Source organism: Scatophagus argus, chromosome 3 (assembly GCF_020382885.2).
Source record: "Scatophagus argus isolate fScaArg1 chromosome 3, fScaArg1.pri, whole genome shotgun sequence".
In the NCBI taxonomy this organism is placed as follows: Eukaryota; Metazoa; Chordata; class Actinopteri; family Scatophagidae; genus Scatophagus; species Scatophagus argus.
Window position 1 is genome coordinate 15,965,545 of NC_058495.1, and position 11,694 is coordinate 15,977,238.

At 40.3% G+C, this 11,694-nt stretch overlaps 1 protein-coding gene across 3 annotated transcripts; it reads left to right on the forward strand.

The window, feature by feature from the left end:
- The first annotated feature begins 685 nt into the window (after positions 1-685).
- Positions 686-9,170, forward strand: zgc:113307 (uncharacterized protein LOC553753 homolog). Of its 3 annotated transcripts, none has more exons than XM_046384158.1 (5): positions 686-864; positions 5,429-5,754; positions 5,933-6,257; positions 6,765-7,082; positions 8,297-9,170. In XM_046384158.1, exons 2-5 carry the CDS (start codon positions 5,455-5,457, stop codon positions 8,446-8,448), a joined length of 1,095 nt encoding a protein of 364 aa, XP_046240114.1. In that variant the 5' UTR covers positions 686-864; positions 5,429-5,454; the 3' UTR covers positions 8,449-9,170. The 3 variants fall into 3 exon arrangements, with proteins under 3 accessions (XP_046240114.1, XP_046240116.1, XP_046240115.1); XM_046384160.1 differs by having other exon boundaries at positions 687-864; positions 5,507-5,754; XM_046384159.1 differs by lacking the exon at positions 686-864 and adding an exon at positions 3,831-4,107.
- The last annotated feature ends 2,524 nt before the right edge of the window (positions 9,171-11,694 follow it).

Here is an 11,694-nt window from a genome sequence, read left to right on the forward strand (position 1 = left end):
AATATTTGCAAAGCTGATCTTGCTGATCCCATCTTTTCCCAAGCTTGTGCATTCTGAAAAATGGTATCAGTGACAGGAAGTGTTGAGGGACAAATTCAGTCTGCAGATGATGAATGAAATCATGACAAGAAGAAGAACAAGAAGTGGAAGAGGAAACAGACTTAAGTTAATTCATGCTCAGTTGTTGCTGTGGGACACAGTTGGTTCTGATTTCTCAGTGGAAAATGTTAGCCAGTGTTAGCATCTGTACTTCTGTAATTTAACATTGGGTAATGAATAAAAAGTGAAGCCAAAATATACCAGATATGAGCGTTTCTATCTTAAGCTTATGACATTAATTGGAGCCAGAGGTAGTGGAGCCGCTGTATCAATTTACCGTCCATACACCGACCTGAACCAATCAAGAGCAGTGCTCAGCTGTCAATCATGACATTTCACCCCCATTTTATGGCATCAAATACCGAATAAAAACCAGACTCATCAGAAAATAAACACTTAATCATACATGAGTGGGGACTACCTAAAGTGACATAAATTATCTTTGGGAACATTTTATTTAACATGTATTTTCAGTTTTAAGTTTGGTCTATGTCACTTCTGCAAACCTGGAGAATAAGGGGTCTCTGACCTATACTGCAGCCAGTCACCAGGGGGCGATCTTTTTTTTTAGCTTCACTTCTGGGGTGCTTTAACATCATCCATCTTTACATACAGTCAACGGTGTAGAGTTACAGTTTGATATGTCCCTCACAGGTTGATAAAGACCCAAAACAGAAGTAAAATGAGGGTGAACAGGGTACATTCATTAGGTGGACATTAACATGACATCAAATCTTCCTCTGCTGGACGTGTAAATAAGCAACGGTAAGCTACTGTATTTGTTACATCAACTAAAATGTGTCAGTGTTGTGTTTACAGCTTTCATTCTATCCGAGAGTGGTCAAAAATGGTTTCATTTGCTCAGAAAAGGTGAGAATTAGACTGATTTGATGATTGATTTTGTTAACTGCTGTTTCCAAAATGAAGAGTGAAGACACAAAGATGCCCAGTGGGGTTCATATTCAGTGTTACATAAAACACATTGTGTGCATCCTTGAGGTTTATCAAATGTGTTGAATTCACTTTTATTTGCCATAAAACCTTTGCCAAAACCAACTTTTTAAAAAAGTATTTCACATGCCGAACAGTTTTCACTTGTGTGTGAGTATTTGAAAAGGTCAACTTTAAGTGAGCCCTTACAACATGTGACGAGCTGTTTGATTGGTGCGATGTGCCAGCTTTAAATGAGGAAACGGCTCGAAGGCAACTTCTGCTTTGGGAAATGTAATTACCCTGAAATGATGCTGACTCATGAACAGGAAATCAAATCCAGTGCTTAAATAAACAGATCAAGCATTGCTTTTTCTCAGAAGTTACACTAGAGCTGATGCCAGATCAATGTTGGTGTAATATGTGCAACATCACACTTGGTGGAGATGTGTAACAGGCTCCTGCATCTTTTTACACAGATCGCTTTGTATTTACTCTGACTGCATAGTGACACCAACTACAGATGTGGGTTAAGCTCAGTCAGCTTGCATTAGCTCTTGTTTTACATGACATCATTAACACTTAATGGTTATCATTCATCGTTATTTGTCTCGTTCATTCTTTCTTGGCTCCTCCAGGCTCGATTTGGTAATTGCAGCCCCTTTAGAGCACAGACCTGTACCTGTACTGTAGGTGAAATCTGATCCGCTGTATGTGCAGTCATTACGATTCAGCTCCCTTGGCCCCATTCAAAAACTTCATGGTTGTGTTGCAGCACCCCCTTAAGTTTCAGTTTAGCATTAAGCTCATCTTTCTGAATTTTCCCTTAATCTATGGACACATCCAGTTTCAATAACCAGTTATCCCAGAGTCCATCACAGAAAACATTTAGAGAGAAGGACTTTAAGGAAATGTTTTACTACAGTATTAATAATCATACTCACTCACTCATTTAAACACATGAAATGAAGAAAAGTGTTCATGATCACAGAGAAAATGTTAGAATTCATGAATGACACGAGTTAAATACCATATTTATGTGTAGAGAAAGTAATGTAATGTTTCAGTGAAAGTTGTTACTCTGGAGCAGAGGGTTCAGAGCCAGCAGAGGATGTAGGGAGGACTTTTCCATTTCCTTCTCCTCTTTATGACTAATCCAGACAGAGCAGAGCACAGAGAGTGGATGGTGAGAAGTTGCCTGCTGGCAGGTGTTGACACAATCTTTACCAGTGATCGTTCATGTTTCCAGAAACCCTCACTCTACCGGTTAGAAATCAGTTACAAAAACATGACAGTGGTTGACAAGAAACCTTGCTGCAGAAATGGAATAAAGGTAACACAGTATCACGGATTGGAAATGAAATACTTTTCTTTGATTTTAAATCTGTCGGTCCACCACTTTGGTCCAGACTAAAATATCTCAACAACTATTGGATGGATTACCAAAGTTTGTAGTAACATTGTCAACAGAGACGTGATGCTCTGACTTTGCCAGTATTCGGTTAACTTTTCAGATTTTTAGTGACAGTTATTGTCTTAACAGTCCTGAGAGTTATTGGGCAGATTACCATGAAAACAGACATCCATGTTGCCCAGAAAATTAATTTTAATTATCTGGTGATCTGAACTTTCCTTTAATGCCACCATGATCTGGTATTGGGTGAAATATATTAACTACTGGTTGGAAATTCACATCCCATCCAGGATGAATCAACTTCTTGATTGATCTCTTAACCTTTCATTTGGCACCATCATCTGATCAGAAGTCACATTTGTCCAGCAACATCAGATCAAATACCCACAAAACTAGATAACATGAAATTCATATCCCCCTCAGCTCTGCTGGTACTCAACACTAACAGCAAATGTTTGTGCATGGTAACATGCTAAACTAAGTTGAGAATAAGGTGAACAAACATTATACCTGCTAAGTTCTGCCTAGTTTTGTTTGTTGGCATTTTTTCAATGAATTCTTTTCTTTTCTACAACTTGACGTTGGTGACACTGGCACATGACTGCACTGCATGAACATGCATTCCTTTGTGTTGTTCTCTTGATTACCCATACATTCATAAAGATATGTAAAAATAACACAAACAGTACCTTACTACACAGCACAGAATTAAAAAAAAAAAAACACAATTTTTTTTAATCATGGTTGAAATTAAAATGCTCCTATTGTCGTGAATTTGGCTGAACTCCACTGTGGGTGTCTTTCCATGCATTTTTTTCTAGAGGGCGCCATTTTTCTACACTTGGATCTAAAAACACTTTCCCCACTTTCTCCTCTTGTTCTCCACCTTGTCTCTCTGCTCCCAGGGCTCCCCTCATGCTATAGAAACAAAAAGAATCTGGAATCGTTTTTCTCCCCTCTCCTCTACTCAGGCGCCTGCAAGGAGTTACTTCCTTCAAGGAACACACACACACACACACACACACACACACACACACACAGATGCACACACAGACACACACAAAGAGACACACTTATGCACACAAAATGGTCTCTTTGGCTCCCCAGGTACTTCGATGCTTCGAAGCCTCCAAGCAGAACACAGAACTGTAGACTCTCTCCCGCTCTCTCTCTCACACACACAGACACACACAGGCACACACACACACACACACACATATTTATATATACACACTGAATCTTGAATGTTGATCAAAATTTTCTCATATTCAATGAAAATTCTGCTCCCTCAGTTGCCCTCATTTGATTTCTTTCTCCTTCACTTCCTTTCCTTAGCAGTTTTTGTCAGTCTGTCTGTGTTTATTTGTGTATGTCCACGGCATAAGCAAGCATGTTTCCACCAAATGTACCAAAGGCTGAGCTGAGAGAAAGGAAAAAGGAGATGTGAGTGAGGGAAGATTATGGAGGGTGTTTGGGCTCTGGGATGTGGGCAGCATTTGAAGAAGAGGAATGCAGCAGACAGTGGGTAAACACCGCTGGTAGCTAGAAAACACACACACATAGGCAGACGCATTAACACACACACACACACACACACAGTTCCCGAGGGTTTGACTGGAAATTTAAGACAATCTGTCTCAGTTCTGCAGCTCCTGAACAAACAGGTAAGTGTCAGTCTGTTGCTGGTTTCTTGTCTGCTTCCACTTCCTTTCTCTTCAAGACAGGTAAAACTGGAAATATTCAAGTCTGTATTTTGCATTTGCAGCTAGTGGTTACAAGTGGTTTATTGTGGCATAATTGCGTAGCATAACAAATCTCTTGGCAACCTTTTGAGGATGTGTTGTACTGTAAGACCGTGCTGCAGGTGAGAAAGACAAAATGCAACATTGCTAATTCAGTCAAACTTCCTGATGATGCAAACCTTTCTTACACAACGCTGTGTCATACAATAACTGAGAGTCTCCGTGTGTGCTTGTGTGTACCAACTTTGTGGGAGTTACCGTAACCATCTACAGCTGTGCATGCAGGGAAAAGATGTATTTTTCCCTCTCATGAGGTTTAAATGCAAAGAAGCGTGCAAGCAAAAGCAACCTGTGCAACATTTCAGACAGTGGCATGCATTCATTTAATTTTAATTGATCAATGCATGGCACAGAAAGACGAGTACTTGAACTGAGCTTCTTTAACCTCATGCTGAACCTTTTTTATCTTGATGTTCAGATAGATAGACACTTTTTCACTTTCACGTCATTTTTTGACGGTCTGCTACTTGGAAGTATTACCTTGCTTACCATCTTAGCATAGCTGGATAAAATATCATCACCTAATTAGCACTAGCCACAAAGTACAGCTCACGTAGTATCATTACTTTTACAGGTATTTGATCACAAACTAAAACCCTGACCTGATGTTGGTGCTGGAGAATTGGGGGATCACTAGAATTATTATTCATCCAGAGGTGAACATGAATATCTGTACTAAATTTCATGGCAGTCTACCTTGTTGATTTCAGCATATTTTAACTGTATAAGTGAAAACTGTGCCCAGCTGGTACTAGAAATAAAATGAGGGGATCTTGAAACTCATTTGGATTCATACTGAGTTAAAAATGAATGTCTCGTCAAACGTTCATGGGAGTACATCCGGTAGTTGTTGATATTTTGGTCTGGACTAAAGTGGTGATTTCAACATCAGATGACATAATCCCTATGCAGAGTTCATATGGGTTAAAAATGCTGGATCCTCCATTTCTCATAAATGCCCACGTCAGACTCTATTCTATTATTCACTATTCATGCTGACTCCCTGTTAAAAACAAAAAAGTAATTTCTATGCTCAAGCCAAAACTCCTGTGTGTTTTAACACACACTTTAGTAATTCTCTTCCTAACAAGGCTTTCGCTGATTCTCTTTATACAATTTTACAGACTTTAATAGCCCAACTACTAAATCAGCTGACACCTTTGTCTCACTGGTTTATTTGCAGGACTGTATTTTTTACCATCTGTCTCCATGGCTCTCCTGTGTTGTGTCGTGTTGGCGCTGCTGTGTGTTTGTGCCTCAGCCACTGTTGTAGCTGACATAGACTATGGAGGAGTTCCTCTGTGGATTAATCGTCTGCTTGGTGAGCCCAGTGTGCTGAGCCTGCAGGGACGGATGGACCGATCCTGGTTCCAAGCCAACAACCCAGAGGCTTGCCCCCATCAGTGTGACTGCCCCATCCAGTGGCCCACAGCGCTCTACTGTGACCACCGAGGGCTGGCAGACATTCCTGAGCGCCTGCCAGACAGAACTCAATACCTGTTCCTACAGGTAGGAAAAACCTGAACAGCACAGGCACTGAGCACTGAGTGTTTACAATGGTCTGCTACTAGCCCACATTGGTTTTTCATTTCCTGACCTGATCCCCACTGAACTATACTATATCTGCCTAATTTAAACTGTAAAACTGTAAAACCCTTAAGGCATTTTTTTTCTCTTTTGTTCCCAGCGCAACAACATCACATCCCTGTCCTCCTTTTCTCTGACCAACATTACTGATCTACGCTGGCTCATCCTGGACCACAACCAGCTGCAGAGCGACAAGCTGGACCAGGCCGCCCTGCAGAACCAGAGCCAGCTGTGCTACTTTTTTGCCAACCACAACCACCTGTCATCAGTGCCCAGTGCTCTACCAGCTGGACTCGAGCAGCTGCGACTGGCCCACAACCAAATCAGCAGCATAAGCCCTGGAGCTTTCCAGAACCTGCACAACTTGACGTTGTTGCTACTGCATGGAAACAGATTGCAAACCATCAAAGAGGGAGACCTCAAAGGTTGTCTTATGTATCATTTCCTTTCTTTACACATGCAGAATCGACTTTGGCTGGGGAATTCAGAGAATACAACAAAGCTTAGTGCTTTGATAACATCATGCCACGTAAAAAACATTTGATGAAAATGATCTTCATTGTCTGAAATTGTGGTGGGAGTTATGGTTTTTCTTAATAAATAAGTGTTTGGATTTTATGTCTTTCAGCGAATATGTGATGCATCATAAAATCACTTTGTGTCTCTAATTTAATTTGATACGTTCAAAATGTGAAACAGCTCTCAAAAGGAAAATTAAGCAAATAAAACAACATTTAAAGACCTGTAAAGATTAACTCCTCTTCAAGGCAAAGCTTAACAACAACTGTGCTGCATGAACAATAGTCAGTATTGCAATGAAAATAGGCACTGAGCCTACACTGAACTCTCAGTAATCCTGAATATTCCTGGCATTTAACACTGACAACATTTACATTCTTTCTGTCTGTGTGTCTCCTCATCTCATCTTGCAGGTCTGCTCAGTCTGAACCTGCTGGACCTCAGCGGGAATTTGTTCTCGTCCGTACCCAGACATTTACCCCCATCTGTCCAACAGCTCTATCTGTCCAATAACACTCTCTCTGGGCTGGATGAGGACAGCTTTGTAGGTTTTTTCAACCTTAAGTACCTTCGTCTTAGTCAGTGTGGTCTGCAGAGCCATGGTGTCCACCCGCAGGTCTTCAACCTCTCCAGCTTGGTGGAACTGGACCTCTCTTATAACAAACTCAGCACCATTCCCACTGTCCCCACCACCCTGCAGTACCTCTACCTGGAGGCCAATGAAATACAAGGTGAGGTGCATACATACACAAAGAAATCATGCACACAACACACAGACACAAAAATGCAGTGACCTTTTCAACAGTGCACTCACTTGTTTTGACGCTAAGTACAATATTAGTGAGTTATGTGGCTGACCATCTGGGAAGATGTTGCACCCAAACCCTGCTGTGGGGGTGGGGTGTGGGGGGTGAAGTGTGGACTGTAAAGTAACAACAGCCTCCTCGAACACACAGCCAACGCTCATTGCTGCTTATGGACAGGGGAGAGGCCAGGTTTGGGCGAGTCAGAGGTGAGAGACGAGAGAGAATAAAGGGAGGGAAGGTACTCAGGGACATGGAAAGAGAGTATTAAGAGGATGGAAGAGAGAAGACGGGAGGGAATGTTGGGTGGTTGAATGAAGGGAAAGAAGGCTTGCAATGAAGAGCGGAGAAAACATCTGTGATGGATTCACGTAAGAGTGCCAGATGAGCCAGAAGCACATGCTGTTCCACTCTTCATGGTCTCCTCTTTCCTCTCCAGCCGTCTGCTCCTGATCACTCTGGCATTTTTATTTTTTTTTTTAACAAATACGATTTGTGTCACAGTGCTGCAGATTTGTAGCCAGCAGCCACAAGATGACTCACATGACTGTCCAGCAGCAATGACCTGATGTGCAGTTTTGGCAAACAGGCTCTGGCAAATTGAAAGTGTGTTCTTGTTTCCCAATCCATGATGAGGTAAAGCAGCAGGGCTGTGTACCAATGAGACACACAGACGGCGAAACACTTCCACAAAGACAAACACCTCATCGTCTAGCTAGCAGCCTTACAGCTACCACTGCGCCTCCTCTGCCAAAGCCTACAGAGTGAGCCGAGGGAGGCTGTACTACTGAAATGAATCCGAAAAAGAGAGTGTTTCCTGTGGTTTCCTCACCCTCCGTTTTCACCACAGCACCTGCAAGACATCTAATAGGAAATGCAGACCCTGTGGGAAGAAGGGTGTTTGCAGACTGCACAGACCCTCTTTTATAAGATGGATTTCATTATGTGATTTAAGCGCATCATGTTAATAATTTACATATGATGATCACTTGGTAGTGTGAGATCAAAGGTCCGTGGAATGGTTTAGTTTAATACAATGTTTTGACAAGACAGCAATAGATGACTGTCACTCTGATGACTAATGAGTGTCTAATATTAAAAATATGGACAATAAATGTTTGTTTTCTGTCTGTTCACAACAGGGCTCAACATGACAAGTTTCTGCAGAGAGGTGGGACCTCTGTCCTACTCCAGGGTGAAGGTATTACGACTGGACGGAAACAAGTTGTCCTACCAACAATTCCCCCCTGACTGGGTCTTCTGTCTGCGAGTGCTTGAAAGTATTTACATCTGACTTCAACATTCTCAGCATGCATCAAAAATAGGATTTTGTATGTGACTGGATGTGATGACTACATGTGATTCATCTCGTGATACACAGTAAAAAAAAATACAAAAACCAAAATGTGACTCAGTGTAAGACAAAGAACTCGGCCTTAAAGTTGAAAACTGACCTTCAAAATATGCCAAAACCTGACCTTAAATCACTGTTATTTTACTGTAAGTCTTCAAAACATCTCACACACCGCCGGTGCATTCCCTTGAGTTTCTCTCTCTCTCATTCCACCTTCAAGTTCTGCCTCAGCATGGTCGTACATCTGTGTGTTATTACTGAATAGGAACTGTGACAAACCCTCTCATTTCTGACCTTACAGAATAATAACGTCTGAGCTGTCTTACAGGGAGAAAGGGAAACATGTATGAATGGTAAAATTCAGTAGCTCTCCCTTGAGAGAATGTGACTCAGTTAGCTGGACAGCCACACCAGTCCAGACATCAAGCCCGGTGGAACATTAATTTGTTTTGGCGTAAATATTAAACATTTTCAAGCTTTCTGGACATCTTTTTGCAGAGCATTGTGACTAACTCTGGATTTGGCAGCCACAGTCCATCATCCTAATTATTACATTTGGTTAACACAAGCAAAAGACAAATAAAGTGGACATTAATATGATATTGTGTATTTGCTTCTTTTTTTTTTTTTTGAAGAAAAATAAATCAATAACTGAAATATTACCCACTTGTTATTCTGTCATATGTTAACTGCGTAAATCATAGAATTTAGAAAATACCTTTAAGCAAAAATAAGAATATTTAAGATATGTTTACAGCTTCAATTAAGGGGATATTATTTGCTGCATCAGTTTTCTTCTTCCTGTAATTTCTTTGTCTTTGCAAACTTACATTATGTTAGATGCAACTACCAGTACCAGGGAAAGTACCAGGGGAATACAGTTTAGCATCCAATCATTTCAAACAGCAGTGAAGTGCAAAGACAGAATGGACAATAAACCCAATGGAGTGGTAAAGTAAGAAGGGATTAAATGTCCAAACGTATACATCACAGTGGTGTCTATCTCTATACAGTATGAAGCTAGATTACATACTGCATAAATAAGCATATAATTGTGCAATGCATTTATGGACAGTTAAATGGAAGGAGCGAATACAGTGTAGACCTCTATCAAAGTGGCAAAATTTATGGAGATTTCACTGTTTTACTGTTTTTTGTCACCTTGACATTTGGCCTTTAATGGCGCATTGAAGGAGCTGTACTTTGGTTGACTCCTACTTAACATTTCTGCACTGTGTCCTTCAAGCCTGTGTTTTGTCATGAAGTCATCTCACAGTTTATTCTGTGGGAAGAAGCATCCAGACTGACTGAGGAAGAGGACTGGAGTAGAGATTCAGTATACAGTCACTCTCTCTCTCTCTCTATATATATATATATATACATACATATGCATACATGTTATTTAAAAGCCCTGCAAACAGAATCATATTCACTTGTTATTTAATTCCATCACCCACAGCATTCTGTGATGCTGTGTGTGAGAGTTTGAGTTGAAGCCTTAAAAGGTAACCAAGCAGAAACTGAATGAATAATATTATGATTTCCGTATCTCATTTGCTCACCACCTATTTACAAATGTCATAGTGTCTCATCTGTTGTACCTGCTGGAACAACCTCATGTCATGGTTCAAAATGAATTCTAAAATTCCTGCACAATGCTGACACACCAATATTATTAATAATACATCTGCATTTCGTCTTAATGCCACAAACCAAGACGGAATTTGCACTGAAGCAAGGTGGTTTCATTGTGGTCCTGTTTACTCAAATGGAAGACTCTTACAAAAGTATGATGTTTTTCTCATAATGACAGTACTTCTCAGTGATAATGAATTGGCAGTCTTGATCTGACAATGACTGTAATGCTGTTTTCCATTACAAGATAAACATTATTTCATGATGAGATGGTTTCTTCATAATTACAAAATGCAAAGACTTATAAGAGTATAAGAGAAGTTTAAGAGTTATAAGATATGTAGTTTGTAAAAAAAAAAAAAAATGTGTGGGAGCTTTTCATTGTATGTAAAGCAGGTCCTTGTAATTTGTTTTGTATTAAAATAATAGTGACTTATTTTAAAATCCAAAAATTTGATGGTTTTGATCAATTTTAGATAGTTGCCTTCACTTTGTGGGTGATAGAAAACTCAACTCAAAATTTTTATGCTTAAGTAAAATTCCTTCTTAGATGTAGTGGTTGTTTCCTAAAACTATATTATAAAACCAATATAAACTATATTAGGTATTAAACCGTCGGATGAGTATGAATCACACTGTTGTTCACCATATCAGTGTGGGGGTTAGATAAAAGCTTTCAGTGCAGTAAATTTATGAAGCAGCTTTACAGAGTAAAAAGATATGCTTTCAAAAATGTGGCTACAGACTGTCTAGTGCATAGTACTTGAGTACAGTGAGTACAGCCACTCAACAACTTACCAATAACTACCCAAAGTACTCATCTGAATGTGTGTGTCGGTATGTGTGTGTGTTCATTCTAATATTGTTAAAACCAGTGCCATATTTTCCAGGTGACACTATGTCTTTTAACTGCTGTGAGTGTGCTGGACAGTCTGATCAGACTTGTGCTATATCTGGAGACACATTTACCAGAGGCAGTCACTCACACAGAGTTCCTTTGAGGGACGAGCATTAACCATAAAAGTCTGTGTAAGCTTGTTCCAGTGACGACCGGTGGGCAGTCTGCTGGGTAATTATGAAGTCATGATGGAAAGTTCACTGGTTTGTTCCATGTCGCTGCTGAAAGACTGTAAACAAAATACAGGCAGCCCAGATGTTACATCAGTGGTTCCCTCCGTCTCTAAGAAAAGCTGAGCACCCCTCCACCTCACATCGTTAGATAGCTTCTTGCCAGAAATGCTTTGATAAAACCAAAGTTAAGATACCTTTTGAAACATAGCCTCAGTTTCTTTATTAATGTTAATGAGTCATCAGCAGTTTTACGTTTCTCAGCCACGTTGTTTCACTCTGATAGACCCCAGGTTGAGAACTCTTCAAAGAAAAGTTCAACATGAGCTATTATGCTTATTTACTGTTTTGCTGAGTGTTACATAATGCTTAAATCTGTCCTTTAAGGCTGAGGCCAGGTTCAGATTAGCTTAGCCAGCTTAGGGGGAAACTGTGAGCCAGAACTTGTTGTTTTCACACTTCTTTTTTTGTATGGACTAAACA